Below are 19,560 nucleotides of genomic sequence, written 5' to 3' on the forward strand. Positions count from 1 at the left end.
AAATTGGGAAAGGAGTACATCGAGGCTGTATATTGTCACCCTGCTTATTTAACTTACATGCAGAGTACATCATGAGAAATGCCAGGCTGAATGAAGCATAAGCTGGAATCAAGATTGCTGGGAGAAATATCAATAACCTCAGATATCAGATGACACCACCCTACTGGCAGAAAGAAAAGAGGAACTAAAAGAACCTCTTAATGAAGGTGAAAGAGGAGAGTGAAAAAGTTGGCTTAAAACTCAACATTAAAAAAACTAAGATCATGGCATCTGGTCCCATAACTTCACGGCAAATAGATAGGGGAAAAAATGGGAAAAAAATGGAAACAGTGACAGACTTTATTTACTTGGCCTCCAAATCACTGCAGATGGTCCCTGAAATTAAAATATGCTTGCTCCTTGGAAGAAAAGTTATGACAAACCTAGATAGCATATTAAAAAGCAGAGACATCACTTTGTCAACAAAGGTCCGTAAAATCAAAGATATGGTTTTTCCCACAGTCATGTGCAGGTGTGAGAGCTGGACCATAAAGCAGGCTGAGCACTGAAGAATTGATGTTTTCAAACTGTGGTGCCAGAGAAGACTCTTGAGAGTCCCTTGAACAGCAAGATCAAACTAGTCAATCCTAAAGGAAATCAACCTTAATATTCACTGGAAGGACTTACACTGAAACTCCAATAGTTTGGCCACCTGATGTGAAGAACCAGCTCACTGAAAAAAAACCCTGATGCTGGGAAAGATTGAGGGCAGCAGAAGAAGAGGGTGACAGAGGATGAGATGGTTGGATGGCACCACCGGCTCAATGGACATGAGTTTGAGCAAAATGCGGGAGATAATGAAAGACACGGAAGCCTGGCATGCTGCAGTCCATGGGGTTGCAAAGAGTCAGACACAACTGAGCAACTGAATAACAACAAAGATAGACCTTATTTGGAGTCACTGGTTTTTACATGCACTCCTTTTTTTTTTTTCAGTGTAGTACTTTCAAAACCTGTACAGACTCATGTAACTACTACCATAATCAGTACACAAACTGTTTTATCAACACAAAAAAACTCTTGTACACATCCCCTTTAGAGTCACACCCTTCTTCAAACCTTAATCTCCAGAATCAATGATCTCTTTTGATCACTTAGTGTAATGCTCTTGGGATCCATCCAAGTTACTGTGTGTATCAATAGTTCATTCTTTTTTATTGCTGAATAGTATTCTGTTATGTGGAATGTACCACAGATAACTTACCCAATGAAAGACATTTGGGTTGTTTTCAAGGTTTGATCATTACAATTAAGTTGCCATGTATGTGAGTATATACATTTTTGTGTGTCCGTGAGTTTTCATTTCTCTAGGATGAGTGTACAGCAGTATGATTGCAGAATCACACAATAAGGACAAGTTTAAGTTTATAACAAACTGCCAAACTGTTTGCCAGACGCTTGTATCATTTTACAATCCCATGAAGAACTTATGAGAGGGCTAGCTGCTCAACATTACTTCAGCCATTCTGATAGGTATGTAGTGGTATCTCATTGTGCTAATTGCATTTTTTAAAATAGTTAATGATTTAAACATCTTTTCATGTGCTTATTTGTCATTCATATTTACTCTTTGGTAAGGTTGTCTAAAATGTTTACCCATTTTTTTTAAACTGAACTGTTTCTGATTATTGAGATTAGAAAGTTCTTAATACATTCTGGATACAAGACCTTTCTTGGACATGTGACTTGCAGACTTCCTCTTAGTCTATGGCCTGCCTTTTCATCTTCTTTAAAGGGTCACATTCCCAGATCAAAAGTTTTAAAACTTTATAAAGTCCAATTTATTTCTTTTTCTTTTATGAATCATTTTGGTGTCATGTTTAAGAACTTTTTAGCCTGTTATAAATATTTATTCTTAAGTCTTTCTTGGTAGTTTCACATATAGAAAGCTTTATAGTTTGACATATTACATTTATTTTATCTGTCAGATTTACTATCCATTTTTAGTTAAGTAATTTTAAGTAGAGTATGAGGTTTAGGTCAAAGTAATTATTCCAACATCATTCATTGAAAAGACTATGCTTCCTACCTTGAATTGCTTCTACACCCCTCTCAAAAATCAATTGCCCACTCATAAGTATATACTCAGAAGAACTGAAAACTGATACTCAAACACGTACATGCAGAGGCATATCTTAGCAATTCTCAAATAACAAAAGGCAGAAATAGCCCAAATGTCCATCAACAAATGACTGGACAAATACTGGACTATCCACACAAGGAATGAAGTACTAAAACAAGTTACAGCATGTATGAAACTTGAAAATATGCCAAGTGAAAGAAGCAGGCAGGTCACATATTGTATGATTCTATTTATATTAAATATTCATATGTCAAAATATTTATACACACACACACACACACACACACATATATATCATGATCAAGTAGGGTTATTCTAGGAAAGCAAAGCTGGTTAAGTATTCCAAATCCATTCAATGTAACCATTAACAGTTTAAAGAAGAACTACACGATCACACTAATTAATAAAGAAGAAGCACTTGACAAAATCCAACAGTCATTTCTGCTTTGCTGTGTATGCTCTGAACTTCTTTTAGTATTCAATATTGACTTGTCCATAGTGTTTTTTTTTCTCCTAAAGTACATCTTGTCATAGAGTATTTTAAATAGCAGAACTGGGTATTATAGTCTAAGTACACAGAGTTTATTATAGTCTACTCATACCAACATTTTACTACTTCAAGTGGAATGTAGAAATCCTACTAACTTTTAGTTCCCTTTATCGCTCCTCTTTTATGATATAATTGTCTTAAAAATTACCTTTATATTTCAGGAAAAGCTGAGAATGAAAAAAAGTTACCTTTATATACATTGAAAACTATAGCAGACAATGTTATAAATTTTTATTTTCACCATCAAATATTTTAAAAATATAAGGGGAGAAAGCCAGTCATTTACTCTGCATCTACGCTCTCATTTGTACTTTTTTTTATTCCTGACAGTCCAGGTTTCTTTCTGTTATCATTTTCTGTCTGAAGAATTTCCTTTTCTAGAGCAAGTCTGCTGGCAAAAAAACTCTCTTAGTTTTCCTTCATCTGAAAATGTCTTTATTTCATCTTATATTTTCACTGCATGAAGAATTCTGGGTTGTTAGTTCTTTCATTTTGACACTTTAAAAATATCTTACCACTTCTTCTGGCTTCCATGTTTTCTGATTCAGAAGCACTGTAGCTAATAAAATGCTCTTCTCTAGTTGCTCTGAAGAATTTTCTCTTTGTCTTAGTTTTCAGTAAATTACATATAAAGTGTCTGGGAATACATTACTTTGGGTTTTTCCCTTTAGGGGTTTACCAAATTTAGGAAGTTTTCAAATCACTGCTTCAATCCTAAGATGCAAACATACAATTTTTGTTGTTGCCGTTATTGCCCACAGGTCCCCGAGGCCCTGTTTACTTTCTAAAAAATCTTTATTCTCTCTGTTGTCATAGTGGATAATTTCTATTGATCTAACTTTAAGCACAGTCATTCTTCCCTGTTATAGCTATTCTACTATGAGCCAGTTTTTTACTTAGGTTATTATATTTTTCAGTTCTAAAATTTCCACTTGATTTTTTAATATATAATCTATTTCTTTACTGAGACTTTAAATGTTTTCACTTGTTTCGAGCCTGTAATAGCTTTTTGGAGCATTTTCATTACTATAGCATCTTTAAAATCCTTGTCAGGTAGTTCCAACATCTGTGTCATCTCAGTGTGATGTCTGCTGATTATCTTCTGTCATGTGAATTATGGTTTTCCTGGTTCTTGGTATGATGCTGACTATTATGTTCTGAGACTCTGCTTTCTATTTAAACTACCTAGTTTAGTAGGCAAACTGTTTTGGACTCCAAGCTTACTTTATGAGCTGCAGCTCAAATGTCAATTTAATTGTTAATGCCTTTTCAATGTTTTGTTCTGCTCCACTTGTGGACTACCCAGAGGCCAGTTTGAAGCCTGCTGGATACCACACCAGAGCTCAGTTCTCAAACCTTTTTCTACATTGATTCTGATCACTTCAGAGGTCTGCCCAGGGTTTTAAACACAGATTGTAGGAAATCTCTTTATCTAACTCCCTTCTCTTCATAAGCTTTCCTCTACTCTAGATGGAAGGGAAATGAGAACTGCCTCATTATTGCAGTGTGGTGATAGTGAACAAGTCTTTGTCCAAAGTCTCTGCAATTGTAACACCTGTTGAGAGAGGTAGTGGTGCCCTTTTTATTGCAGGGCAGGCATGGACGACATCATTGTGTGTGCAATCTCTACAATTATGACACCTGATGGGAGCAATGAGGAACTATTTCTCATGATGTTCACCTGGAATAGGGTAGATATAATAAAAATTGGGATTTCCTTGGTGGCTCAGTGGTAGAGAATCCACCTGCCAATGGAGTTGTGGTTTCTTTCCCTAAGTGCAGACGATACCCTGAAGAAGGAGATAATACCTCACTCCAGTATTCTTGCTGGAAAACTCCATGGACATAGAAGCCTGGTGGGCTACAGTCCATGGGGTCAAAGAGTCGGACACAACTGAAGTGACTTAGCATGCATGCATGTTCCCATAAAACTTTACTTACAAAACAGTTGAGCTGAATTTGGCTGGAGGGCAGTACTTTGCTGACCTCTAGTCTAGGCCTGCAAAATCTGTAAAAATAGTGTGGCTAAAGGAAAAGCAACATCGGACAAGATGGGTAGGAATATATGTTCCATAGAGATATAAGAAATTATATCTTGCTCTATTTTGTATTCTACTTTGATAAAACTTCAGAGACTTTCTACCATTAGTAAGTCACATGGATTTAGTCTTTCAATAAACCTAAGGAGATTTTCTAATGCCCATATTACTTTCTACTTAAATCAGCATCATTATTTTCCTAATGTTTGAGTTGTTAAAATTCAGACTCATCTTTCTGATGACTAGTTTTACCTAGTCAAACTGAGTGCCCCTACAACCGAGTTTCTCTGCCAACGGTATGATTAACTTCTCTATCCAAAACTGTATTCTTTTCTTGTCCTGCTCGTTTCCCTTGGGATTAAGGAATTATCAAATAAAAGGGGGACTGGAACTGAGTAGGACCCTGCGGAGTCCTCCTGGGTACCAAAGCCCCTCTCTGTCCTCTATTTGTTTGTAGAAAAGGCTTTAGTCTCCTAGGCCTTGGGGCTAGTGGTAAAGAATCTGCCTGCCAATGCAGGAGATGCAGGTTTGACTCCTGGGTGGGAAGATCCCCTGGAGAAGGAAATGGCCACTCCAGTGTTCTTGCCTGGAGAATTCCATGAACAGAGGAGTCTGGCGGGCTGCAGACCATGGGGTTGCAAAAGAGTTGGAGATGACTTAGCAACTAAACTACAACAACTCCTAGGCCTTCTGAGTCCCATAGAACAGACTTAAAACAGTTACTAAGTAGGGGAGTGAGTGAGTGAGTGAAGTCGCTCAGTCATGTCCGACTCTTTGCAACCCTGTGGACTGTAGCCAGCCAGGCTCCTCTGTCCATGGGATTCTCCAAGCAAGAGTACTGGAGTGGATTGCCATTCCCTTCTCCAGGGGATCTTCCCAACCCAGGGATCGAACCTGCATCTCCCACATTGCAGGCAGACGCTTTATCCTCTGAGCCACCAGGGAAGCCCCACAGGGAAGTGAGGGAATGCAGAAATAAAGCAAAAGCAGCAAGTAAAGTAATGATTATTAAACAGAGCCCTAGTTCCTCCTCAAGGGATATACATAACAATCTGATGCATACCTTTGTGTTGTTTGGCAAAAACTAAGACCCTCACCCAGGTGGAAGACGGTGACCACAAGCACACAGACCCTAGATTAGCTAAAATCATTGATGATTCAGAGTCCTGAAACATCAGCCTGTCACCTCACCACCAACCAATAGAAGCAAGTCCACAAACTGCAGCCATCACCCAAATGTTGCCTTTAAAAATGCTCCACAGAAAACCAATGGTGGGTTTGGGTCTTTTGAGCATGAGGTATCTGTTCTCCTTGCTTAGTGTCCTGTAATGAATGTTGTACTTTCCTTCACCACAGCCCAGCATCCCTAGATGGAGTTGCTGCATGTCAGGTGAGCAGATCCATGTTTAGTTTGATAACAAAAATCCATAAATTTACTTGGAATATTGAAGGACTTGTTCTATTATGTATCGAACAAAATGGAAAACTGGATGGAATGAAAAAGATATTCATCTTTTACCAGATGGAAAGAAAGATGCATGATAGATATAATGGGCAGCTCAGGGTGTGTTTGTCACTTCCACTGTTAATCATAAGAGATTTGATTTGGGTCCTATTTGAATGGCCTAGCAGTTTTCTCTACTTTCTTCAATTTCGGTCTGAATTTTGCTAGCAAGGTAATGCTCAAAATCCTTCAAGCTAGGTTTCAACAGTATGTGAACCAAGAAATTCCAGATGGACAAGCTGGTTTTAGACAAGGCAGAGGAACCAGAGATCAAATTGCCAATATCCATTGGATCATAGAAAAAGCAAGAGAATTCCAGAAAAACATCTACTTCGGCTTCACTGACTATGCTAAAGCCTTTGACAGTGTGGATGACAATGAACTGTGGAAAATTCTTAAAGAGATGGGAACACCAGATCACCTTATCTGCCTCCTGAGAAACCTGTATGCAGAAGCAACAGTTAGTGCTGGACATGGAACAATGGACTGGTACGAAATTGGGAAAGGAGTACATCAAGGCTGTATATTGCAACCCTGCTAATTTAACTTCTGTGCAGAGTATATCATGTGAATTGCTGGGTTGGATGAATAACAAGCTGGAAATTAAGACTGTCAGGAGAAGCATCAAAAACCTGAGATGTGCAGATGATACCATTTTAATAGTAGAAAGGGAAGAGGAACGAAAGAACCTCTTGATGAACGTGAAACAGGAGAGTGAAAGAGTTGGCTTAAAACTGAACATTCAAAAAAACTAAATTATGGAATATGATTCTACCACCTCATGGCAAATAGATGGGGAAAAAATGGAAATGATGACATATTTTATTTTCTTGGGCTCCAAAATCACTGTGGATGGTAACTGCAGACATGAAATTAAAAGATGCTTGCTCTTTGGAAGTAAAGCTATGACAAACTTAGTGCATTAAAAAGCAGAGATATTACTTTGCTGACAAAGGTCCATACAGTCAAAGCTATGGTTTTTTCCAGTAGTCATGTATAGATGTGAGAGTTGGACCATAAAGAAGGCTGAGCACCAAAGAATTGATGCTTTTGAATTGCAGGGCTGGAGAAGACTCTTGAGAATCCCCTGGACAGCAAGGAGATCAAACCAGTCAATCCTAAAGGAAATCAACCCTAAATATTCATTGGAAGGACTGATGCTGAAGCTGAAGCTCCAATACTTTGGCCACCTGATGTAAAGAATGGACTCACTGGAAAAGACCCTAATGCTGGGAAAGACTGAGAGCAGGAGAAGAGGGCAACAGAGGATAAGATGGTTGGATGGCATCATCAACTCAATGAACATGAGTTTGAGCAAATTTTGGAAGAAAGTAAAGGACAGAGAAGTCTGGCATGCTGCAGTGCATGGGGTTACAAAGAGTCAGACATGACTTAATGACTGAACAACAACAGGATGTGTTTAACATTTCTTCTGTGAAAAAAATCAGGGTTTCTCCTCATACCTCTGAGTTTTAATCTACTTATCATATAAGTGTATATTCTACCACCACTGAGAAACATTTTATAGTCCAGAGAAAGAAAATCACCTCTTAAGACAACTTCTATGATTAAAGACAGTGTCATATCTTTTTGCCTTTTTATACTGCACATGGGGTTCTCAAGGTAAGCATGCTAAAATGGTTTGCCATTCCCTTCTCCAATGGAACACGTTTTGTCAGTCAACTCATTGGAAAAGACCCTGATGCTGGAAAAGATTGAAGGCAGGAAGAGAAGGGGACGACAGAGGATGAGATGGTTGGATGGCATCACTGACTTGATGGACATGAGCTTGAGCAAGCTCTGGGAGATGGTAAAGGTCAGGGAAGCCTGGCATGCCGCAGTCCATAGGGTCACAAAGAGTCGGACATGACTAGAACAACTGAACAACAACTACAGTACCATAATGGATGTGAGAAAACAATTATGCCCATTTTCAAGGATTAGAGCATACCTATATAGATTTTAACTGATTACACAGACATGTAGTTTTATGTTCTTATGACATTACTGAGCCATATTTATGACTTTTCTGATCTTAGATTCTTAGTCTATTCTATTCTCTATCCTGAGCTAAGCACAATTACGGGAAGGGAGAAGGAGAAGGGGCAGTGAAGCTTACTGGACATACACAAAAAAGTCAGGGGAAAAGTCGCTCAGTTTTGGTCTACAATAACCAGGACTCACACGAAAGCACAGCTGCGCCTCACAAACATTGTGAGCTGTCAGTGAACAGAGACTGATAATTCTGGGGTGGTCAATAAGAGAAAGTGCTGCATACTCTAGGGAGTCCTGGAGATGAAAGTGAATGTTCTAGTCAGAAGTTACAGCTCTTTAATGGAAAGCTGCTGTTCTAATATCAAATTAAAGCAAAAATTTAATTGCAAGCAACCTAGTTTTTACTGTATTTATGTGTTTGAGACAGAACCCATTGAATCTTAAAGGTCGGCATTTATCACTTTTCATCTAATTTTGCACGCCTTTCTCTATTTCGGGCTGCTTACCATGTCTGGAGCAGGACTGAAAACCCCTAAGTGACTTCAGGTTCCTTCCTAGTTCAGTGAGAAGGACTTCCTTGTGGGTGCAGTGGATTTACTGAAATGTATGTTTCAGGGAGCCTCATTTATACAGATCCTTTCAAAGGCCTGGGGAGGAGGGGGACTTGTACAGGATGTTCAACTGGTCAAAATTTGCAAAATCTGTCCACAGGGAGAAAGATAGCTGTCTCTTCCCACTTGAAACTCCCTCCCATTCACCTCACTTCCCTAGTGTTGGTATCAATGTTGGGAGGAAATAAAGCGGTCTTCAACATTCCTGAGGTCCTGTTATGGGAAAATTAAGCAAGGAATTAATCTAGTTTAGATTTAGAGGTATACATTTATGTGCTCATGGCTGCTTTTGCGCAGTTATTTTTGTGCCATAAATATAGGTACAGGGCAGGAGGTTGCATTGTGATATGAATGTGCCCCATGGAGAAGTGGAATCGGTTCTCAGTGATGCCTAATCAACACAGAAGTTCTCTTCTATTATTAATAACCTCAAAAATATAACATATACAATTAAAATTGTAGCATAAAACAACTATATGCTCCATTATTTTTTATTGGATGAGAATCACATGAAATAAAACTTATACAAATTCCCTTTTATGTAGGGCACTAGCTTATAGCAGTAATACAAACACGAGGTATGTCTGTATGTGAAGTTGCAAATGTTATGTATCACAAACATGAATAATTAAAAACAAAATTTTGTTGATCAAAAATCTGATTTAATCTTTCCATTCTCTTTATAAAAAAACATTACAAAATCACTGTCAATTCACTTTATAGAAAATATGACAAACTGTAATCAAAGAGTAGGCAACTAGGAAATGTGAGGAAACAGTATTATAAAGTGTCAGGCTGAAAATAAACATTTTTCATTTTTCTGGAATTTTGTGTTTGCGGTATTTGTCAACTTCATAAAATTTGTAATTTGTTGGGGTTTTTTTCCATTATACATAGTTGATTCTTACTATCACAGATTCCATATTTGCAAATTTGCCTACTAGCTAAAATTTATTTGTAATCTCAAAATCAATACTTGATGTGCTTTCAGGTCACTTGTGGACAAGTGTAATACAGTGAAAAATGGGAGCCTCCTAAACACAAACCCTCTGCTGAGGTCAAATAAGGTGCCACTTACCTTTTTGTTTCAGTTCTCATAGTATGAACAAGGGTCCTTTTTACAGTCTATTTAGTGCCCCCCCATTTTTCCCCCCATTTTTGTGCTTTATGTTGGCAATTTCACAGTTTAAAGTGGCCCATAAGTGTGGTGCTGGTGTTCCTAAGCTGTCCAGGGTTCCTAAGTACTAGAAAGCTATGATATGCCTTTGAGAAAAATATGTGTTAGGTAAGTTCTACTCAAGTATGAGTTATTGTGCTGTAAGCTATGAGTTCACTGCTAATTGAGTCAACAATACATATTTGGTGTTTTCAAACAGAAAAACACATAGAACAAGTTTATATACTGATTAACTGATCAGAGACTTAAAGGCACTTAGGATGAATGTTTCAGTATTCACTAATTCTGTGTGACTCTATAGAACACAACTGAAGCAAATAATGAGAATCAAGTGTATTTATTCTAATATCTAATCTTATATTTGTATTTCTTTACATAAAAGAGAGTACTAAAAACTAGAGGCTTCAAGCCCATTCCCTAAATCTGGATCCATGTCTGGTCAAGAGCCTTCACTTCCCCCTCATGAGAGCTTTGCTACTTCCCAGTTATTGTCTCACTGGAACTGAGACCAGGATTCTAGATGAGGAATCTACAGCCTGGGACTTCATGCTGCTGCTGCTGCTGCTAAGTCACTTCAGTCGTGCCCAGCTCTGTGTGACCCCATAGACGGCAGCCCACCAGGCTCCCCCGTCCCTGGGATTCTCCAGGCAAGAATACTGGAGTGGGTTGTCATTTCCTTCTCCAATGCATGAAAGTGAAAAGTGAGAGTGAAGTTGCTCAGTCATGTCCGACTCTTAGCGACCCCATGGACTGCAGCCTACCAGGCTTCTCCGTCCATGGGATTTTCCAGGCAAGAGTACTGGAGTGGGGTGCCATTGCCTTCTCTGCTGGGACTTCATAGTCAGGGCCAAAATCCCCAATTATTGCACTATAACTATGTGAAACCCAAATTTCTTTTAAAATTTGGGAAATTGTTTCTATAACTATGCTATGTATATTGTGATCTAGGGCAGAGTCAAACTATAATAAAATTTTTCCCTTTCTTAGGAAAAAAAAGAGTATATTTCTAGAAACAGAAAATCACTGGGGAAATGGAGCATCAGTGGGGCTGATATACCTAAATTAAATAAAGTCAAATCTAAGTTCAACTTACATTCAAGAAAGTAAAAAGATACTTTATGAGGTGGTGCTACTCTCAAAAGATAAAATGATTTTAGGGAGCAGCATCTAGATTTCCATCAGCTATTCCATCAGTAAATAGCATTACTATTTCTAGAGAGTAAATGTTAAGGATCTCATATGCATTCTCATATATCTTTAATAAGGAATGATGGTTTAAAAACCTGTATTATTGATAATCAAGATGATATAAATATATAAGAAATATTTAAACTTCAAAATAACAGAATGCAGATAAGAGTTGTGCTAAGTGCACTGCCTGGAATTTTCCTCTGTAGCCATCAGGCATCTCAAGATGATTTTAAACTCTTGTGAAGAAACCTAAAATCCCAAATCAGATGTTGTCAAGGATTTTAAAAGAAGGAACTAAATTTGCAGTTTACTAACACTAAGTGGTTTGCTAGTAACAGATTATACTAATTAAGGTGAATGACTATTAAGCAACTACAGCAAAATGGCATCCAGATTGGGAATGAAGAGATAAAGATGTTAATTAGCATATGACATGGTAATTTATATAGAAAATCTAATGTGATCTACAAAAAAAACTATTAGAATATATGAGTTTAGCAAAGCTGCAGGATACAAGATCAACATTAAAAAAATTAGGCTTTTATTATGTTGAAGCAGTTTCCTTTTATTCCTATTTTGTTGAGTGTTTTTATCATGAAGGGTACTGGATTTTGTCAAATGCTTTTTCTGCATCAGTTGAGATGATCATGTGTTTTTTTCCTTTATTTGTTGATGTGGCATACTACAATGATCAATTTTCATATGTTGAACCATCTATGCATTTTAGGAAGAGGTACACTGTTATCTACCACAGATCTGGGGCTGGGAATGGATAGCTTCTACTGTGTGAGAGCTGAAACTGACCAAAATTAACTGCAATTTATGGTCCAAACTTTCCTATGGAGCTGTAAGCCTTCAACAGACTTCAAAGTTCCAAAGTAGTTATATCAGATAGTTTCTGCCAGTGCAGTCTAGGTAGGGAGACAAATTCCTAGTGCTTCCCTCTCCACAATCTTTTTGGAATCCCTCTGCAGATAATCAGTTTTTAAATAGCACACTAAAATGTGTTTGACAATCAGGGGTATATGATCACCAGATGATTATTTTGATGATATTAAAGAACCACTGTTCGTAATCTTAGATATGATTAGCATGTGGCTATTTTTTTTAAAGATATATTTACAAATGAAATGATAAAATGATAAAGTGTCTGAGATTTGCTTCAGAATGATCCTGGATATGCAAGGGGTGTGGTAGAAGTACAGATGAAATAAAGTTGACCAGAAATTGGTAATTGTTAAAGCTGGGTTATGGGTACTAGGGGTTCAAAGGTCTCTCACTTTTACATAAGCTAAAGTTTTCCACAGCAAAAGTTTTTTTTTTTTTTTTTTAAGGAGTGATAAAGGTGGCTGGTGGCTCAGTCGGTCAAGAATCTGCCTACAATGAAGGAGACCTGGGTTCGATCCCTGGGTTGGGAAGATCCCCTGGAGGAGGGCATGGCAACTCACTCCAGTATTCTTGCCTGGAGAATCCTATGGACAGAGGAGCCTGGCAGGGTGCAGTCCATGGGGTCACAAAGAGCTGGACATGACTAAGCGACCACGTACATAGGAAAAACGTGTGTAATAGCAATAGGGGAAGTAGTAAAATATCCAAATGAAGAGTCAGAGATATAAATATCAAAACAACAAAATGGAGGGATAAAATAAATTGTGTGTGTGTGTGTGTGTTTGAAGATAATTAATTCAGAGATACTCTCAGAATGTTACCAGACTTTAAGCTTTCTGAGGGCAGACACCATACCATGTCCATTTGGTTCACCCTAAATCCCTAACAATGTACCTAATGCCTAGGATATCCAGTACATCCAAATAGCTGTTGAATAAATGAAAAAATAAACAATTCTATGAGACCTACACATCCACATGCAAGGGCTCAAAAAAATCTGTAAGATTCCAAATAACGTAGCTTTTAATAAGGCTTAGAAAACTTCCTTTAATAAATCTTTTATACTTCCTATCACCACCATTGTCCTCAGCTGACTTCCAGTAGAGTAATCCCCTCTTTCATTTCATGAAAGCTACCCTTGCCACCATATTCACTTACCACTTCTTTTTCTTTCCTCATTGAACCTGCTTATACATTTTATCTTGGAAAAGATATTCTTTGTCAGATATTCTTAGGTCTTAATTCTGAAAAACTCTTTTCTTTTCCCTAACTGATCTCACCTCAAACTAGTATCTTTCAAACAGGGAAAAGTCCTGAAAGTTTCTCTTTACTCTAATTGTTTTAAGCATTTAATGAATATCTTAATATAGCTACGTTAATGACATTTTAGAGTGAGTTATAATTATTACCACTTCTGGCTTTATTTCATTTCTCATTTGGGCAGAAATATACTGAATTACTCAGTAGAATACACAACTCTGAGGGCACCAGATGAAAGAATTGATTACATGATGAGTGTACTAGCAGACAGACGAATGAAGTTTATAGTTATAGTCTGGCCTTAAATCTCTTTTAAAAAATTGTCCTGCTGAAGAGAAAGAGGGTTAGACACATCCTGTGTTAGAGTGGAGGGGTTCCCCATAATCTGAAAAATATATGAAAAATATGTTAACAGCCTCAATAGTGCATTCCTAGTGTGACTTGGCCACTTTCCATTCCAAAGACCATCAATAGTCACTGGAATCCATATAGGAAAAGAGAAATCTGCATTATCTCCAACCAGTCTACTTTTGAATGGAAAAACGAAGCTCTATTCTCTTTTAAAAAGTAAAATATTCTCTATTTTCACAGCTTTTAGCTTTCTTTCTCTCAAAAAAGGGAACCTACCAATTTCCAAGAAAACTCCTATTCAAAACACAAATAAACAAACAAAGCAAAGCCTCCAAAGCAAGCCACACACCCGTTAAAAAAAAGAAAAAAGAAAAAAAACCCACTTCCAACTATTGCTACTTTCTATATCCTTAGATTCTACCTGAAATGGGTTCAATTCTGCTTAAAATGTCAACTCTGGAGCTGGGTAGAAAAAACGAAACAAAGAAGAACCTTTTAGTACCAAAACACAGATAATTTCAAGTTAAACTGGGAAATGCCTTTTGTTATAAGTTATGTGCCCTAACTAGCTGCTCTCTTCACCAGTCACCAACTTACAACTTGTTTCAAGAAAGTTAAGGAAAAACAAGGCATTGTGATCTCATCCAACAAGCTTAATATGAGCTAATTAGAAACTGCAGGTATATTCTAATAACCACAATGAAAAAAAGAATTTCCTTCACGTCATTCAAAAGTTACAGTAAAATGTAGACACATAACAAATATATTAGCAGTGTGGTTTTTAAAGTAAGCCTGAAGTTAATATCAGAAACTAGAGAAATACACTCAACAAAACTTCTCAATTTGTTACGATTCATGTAGCACAAGATTAAAGACCAGCACAAAATAGTATTTTAAACAACCAAATACTACCTATTCACTTTATGGCTGAAGGACTTTTTAGATAAACATACAAAAGATTAAGACCTTAAGAGAATTACTTGGACCATTCTACTTGAGACTAACACAGCACACCTGGGGTTGTCTTCAAAAAGATTATTATAATTTTTAGTAAGTTTAGTTCTTTAATGCCATGCCTTAGGGCCTTCAACTCTAAAGAGAAGATAATTTTAATTAAGACAACTATAGAACTCTGTCCCACTGAAGTCTACTTGCCCTAGTACCTTTTTATTTTCCGGTGTATGGTGAAATTGCTTTTCCCAAGTAAAATCCAGGTATATGACAATAAGGGATTCCGAGGCAGCACAGTGGTAAAGAACTCGCTTGCCAGTGCATGAGACACAAGAAACGTGGGTTCAATCCCTGGGTTGAGAAGATCCCCTGGAGGAAAATGGCAACCCACTCCAGTATTCTTGCCTGGAAAATTCCACAAATAAAGGAGCCTGATGGACTACACACACTCCATGGGGTCACAGAGAGTCAGACACTACTGAGCACAGCAAACATGAGAGACATGACACGTATGATAATAACTGAATGGAGATCTAATATTGAAACCAAACTTCACTGTACTATATGACTGCAAGTCAAGCAGGATTTTCATGAGACATAATGGATATTTGCTCAATTCAGAGGACTGGAGAACTGCAGAAAGAAAAGCTTAGATTTTAAAATGAAACCTATTATGGATTAAGACAGGGGTTTAATCTAGGTTTTTTTTTCCTTTGTACTAGGTCTTGCATTATACCAAAATATATCAGGATTTTTAAAAATGCTTGTTGTGATAATGAGAAGTCACACATTTCATGAGTATAGGTAAAAATCTAGAAAACTAAAAATGTTTTCACCTATTCAAACAAACCATTAAAAGTAAATTATAAAATTATCTGAATTATTTATGACTACAGCAAGATATTTCAATGACTAAAATCTCCCAGAAATTTAAAATGTTGAAAATATTTGTTTCTATTGTACCTTTTTAAAATTATTTTCTACTTAGATAAAAATTATTAGCATCTTTATATAATAGCTGGCTGATGGGCTAAAGAAGGAAAGCCTGCTAAAATGTCCATCTATAAGTTATATGAAGTGCTTGTTTTTATTTTGAATATAGGTACCAAAAAGACCCTGATGCTGGGAAAGATTGAGGGCAGGAGGAGAAGGGGATGACAGAGGATGACATGGTTGGATGGCATCACCGACTCAATGGACACGAGTTTGGGTGGATTCCGAGAGTTGGTGATGGACAGGGAGGCCTGCCATGCTGCGGTTCATGGGGTCGCAAAGAGTCGGACATGACTGAGCAACTAAACTGAACTGAACCAAAAGTCAAAGACTTCGTCTTTTATCCCCTTTTAGCTTTATTTCCTAGTATACTACTCATTTTCTAAGCCCCGTTGAAGTCTTCCAGGATCTAGGTTGCTTAAATAGCCTTTTAACAGTAATAAAAGGCTTAAAAGTAATAGTATGGAAGCACCAATAGATTTGAATACCAAGGAAAGGTGTAATGGGAAAAAATGCAATCACTCTAAAACATCTGCATAAATAGCTCAACTATTCTGATTAATTCTCTAACCCATTAAGTTAAACCAGTTATAAATTCTTCTTTTTTCTTTAATGCAATTTATTTATTTGGCTGCACCAGGTCTTAGTTGCAGCATGTGTGATCTAGTTCCCCAGCCAAGGATTGAACCTGGGCCCACCCCCTGCACTGGGAACATAGAGTCTTAGCCACTGGACCACCAGGAGGTCCCCAAATTATTCTTTTTAAAAAAGAATAAAAATCCAAGTCAGAGACAGGATCCCTTATGATTTACTGTTCTTGTTTAATCTCTCAGTCATGTCCAGCTCTTTTATGACCCCATGGACTGTGGCCTGCTGGACTCATCTGTCATGGGATTTCCCAGGCAAGAATACTGGAGTGGTTTGCCATTTCCTTCTTCAGGGGATCTCCCCAACCCAGGGATGAAATTGGCATCTCCTGCATTGCAGGAGGATTCTTTGCTGCTGAGCCACTGGGGAAGTCCTCCTTACAAATACATATCTTTAATTTTGTTGGAATGGAAGAGAGGACACTTATTCACCCATATCCAAAGAAGTTGAAGACTGAGTGACTGGCAACTTTAACCTCTAAAAAATAATATGTTAAAAATACACTTCTTTAAAAATGCGAAAAAATGATCATAAATACATTAAACAATTAAAGAAAAATATTTTTTCTAAAATACATTTTTTCCTATTGAGATTTTCCCCATCTCCTTGAATATTAAAAAAAAATCACATTTTCTTTTCCAATAGAAAAAAAAAAAAAGCAAAAAAGCAAGAATTTTTAAAATGGGTAATATTTGAATACCTATTCAAAGTTAGGTCCATGTGAAATGATGTTTTGATATAAGTGATTTACAAGTGAAATTCTCTAAAATAGAACCACTGAAAACAGCACACAGAAGATGAACTTCATGCTACTGGTGAGAGCACTTGGCCACTTAAAAACCAAGAGGAAAAAAGAAACTAGAGCAAGTGGTAGGTACGTGTTACAGTGATGGGAGCTAAACTATGGCCAAATCATAGTTTAAATATAACTTTCATGGGGTGAACACTTAATGAATATGTTGAAATGGAAGAAACTCAGAAACCATAGTTATTTCCATTTTAAATGAGGATGATAGTTCTGCACCACCAGCTGTTTATAGTTCATTGAATGAGGTTCTAGTTGATAGGAGATAATTACCTCTTCCCTACAGGAGGCAAGTGTTGCTCATTCTACAGACACCTCTGATGAATGGTCATGGGGGCATGAGACAAGAGAGCATGCCAAGATCAGTTTTGTTTTTAATGATCTCTTGATGCACTTGATTTTCTACTTTTTTCCTATTTAAGTGTAGGAAAATGTGCATCTTAAAATATACGAAATAAATTCACTGGCTATTATTTCGCTTTTATAAGACACCTTAATTTTCAAAGGGAAACAGAGTGAGTGTATACAGAAAGCATACCATCACTAGAAATGGGTGGGGATGATCATCTCAACTTCAAGCATTCGGAGTGTTACAGAATTCTATTTACTAATTCATTGTTTGCCCCTGATGACTGCATTCTAACTTTAAAGTTTCTTTTCAGTTAATAATACCCCATTACCCTAGTCATTCCAGCTGCTTCAGCCTGTTGGAAAGGCTTATCTATTCGATCTTCCCAAACTCTCTGAAATTCCTTTCTTCCCTTCCAATGCAAACTGCCACACACCTCAATATTTCTCACCTGCAATACTGTCTTTATATCCTAACCAGTGGTCCCCAACCTTTCCGGCACCAGGGACTGGCTAAGTAGAAGAAAATCCTTCCACGGATCCAGGTGGAGGACAGATGGTTTCAGAACGATTCAAGGACATTACATTTATTGTGCACTTTATTTCTAACCTAATGGCAGGAGGTACTGGCTGGGATTGCTGTTGTTTTAGTTGCTAAGTTGCATCCAACTCTTTGTGACCCCGTGGACTGTAGCCCGCTGTGCTCCTCTGTCCATGGGATTTCCCAGGCAAGAATACTGGAGTAGGTTTTCATTTCCTCCTCTGGGGAACTTTCCGAACCAGGGATCAAACCTGTGTCTCCTGCACTGGCAGGCAAATTCTTTACTGCTCAGCCACCAGGGAAGCCCCTGGAGGTTGGGGACTCCTGTCCTAAACAGTCTCCTTCCAATCTCTGCCAAAGAATCCAGTTCAAGCAAAATTCTACCTTTCAGATTAGTATAAGTAAAGCACCACTCTTATCATGATACTCTTATGTACAAAAATTTTTCAAAAGTAGGTTGTGACTCTAAAATAGAAAAGGTTTACGGTATATTAAGCAAATAAATAAATAAATTCAAAAGTAAATTAACTCTGTCTTTACAAACGTTTTAAGACTTGGTAAGCATGTAAGTAAGAACTAAAAGAAAACACACACGCAAAATGAAGACAGAACATTTAAAAGGGCCTGGGACTTGGTGTTTACCCTTGATTTATATTTCCTGTTTGTTGTTATAATGATGTTAGGCAATAAATAAAATCTTTCGGCAACCATTTGCTGCTTATGCACCATAAAGCTTAACCTGTACACAAGGACCTCGGCAACTTGGCTCCCAAACCTACCTTTTCCAATTCTCCTTTCACACAACCAAAACTTCAGACAAACTGAGATATCCTGTTTCTCACTGGGTTCCTGTACTGCTCTTTCCCAGGTAGGAGCTTTACTCACATCATCTGAAGTTGGACACAACTGAGCAAATGAGCGCAGCAAACAGCATGCTGTAGCTAGTACACTCTTCTCCATTTCTGGACATCTAAATCCTACATGATTATCCTTTACAGCTCAGTCAAATAATATCTTTTCCATAAAGCTATCTGTGACATCTTCCTCCAATAAGCATTTCATCATATCTCATTTATGCAGCACTTCCTATCTTGCACTATAGTTTTTGTGTGTGCATGCGTCAGAAGTAGCCCCTATTAGGGCAGGGATCTTGTTTTAGCCATCTTTATATTCCATTCAAGGCATGACATAGAGTCTTTTTGAATAAATATGTAAAATGACTGGACAAATATTTTCAAAAAGCAAGGGCTAAGAAGACTAAAAACCAGCAGCAGCTCTTAGTTTTAATGTTTCTCCTTCTATTTTTCACTCGAATTTATTCATTAACCTAACCTTCTTACCTGAAGATACGTTATTCTCCGCTGCACCAGCTCTGTCAGATCTTTGGCCTCTTTTTCCCGCCAATCACCTGCTCCATCTGTTTGACTGAGGTAGTATAAATCCGTCATTATAGACCTATAAAAACCAAACAACAATGGGGGTCTAACTTATTTGTACTGCATTTGTACAGGATTATACAAAATCATAAGATAAGATGAGTCAAATTCTTCATAAAGATTGATGTTCATGCTGATACTTATCTTTTA

At 37.5% G+C, this 19,560-nt stretch overlaps 1 protein-coding gene across 7 annotated transcripts in view; it reads right to left on the reverse strand.

Moving 5' to 3' along the window:
- FUT8 (fucosyltransferase 8) overlaps nt 1-19,560 on the reverse strand; it is a 314,874-nt gene that overhangs the window by 80,581 nt on the left and 214,733 nt on the right. For all 7 annotated transcript variants that reach the window (XM_043921010.1, XM_043921005.1, XM_043921008.1 and 4 more), the window contains one exon: nt 19,315-19,429. In XM_043921010.1, the coding sequence (XP_043776945.1) occupies nt 19,315-19,429 (115 nt within the window). The remainder of the gene's footprint in view (nt 1-19,314; nt 19,430-19,560) is intronic.

This window comes from Cervus elaphus, chromosome 12 (assembly GCF_910594005.1).
Source record: "Cervus elaphus chromosome 12, mCerEla1.1, whole genome shotgun sequence".
Taxonomy (NCBI): domain Eukaryota; kingdom Metazoa; phylum Chordata; class Mammalia; order Artiodactyla; family Cervidae; genus Cervus; species Cervus elaphus.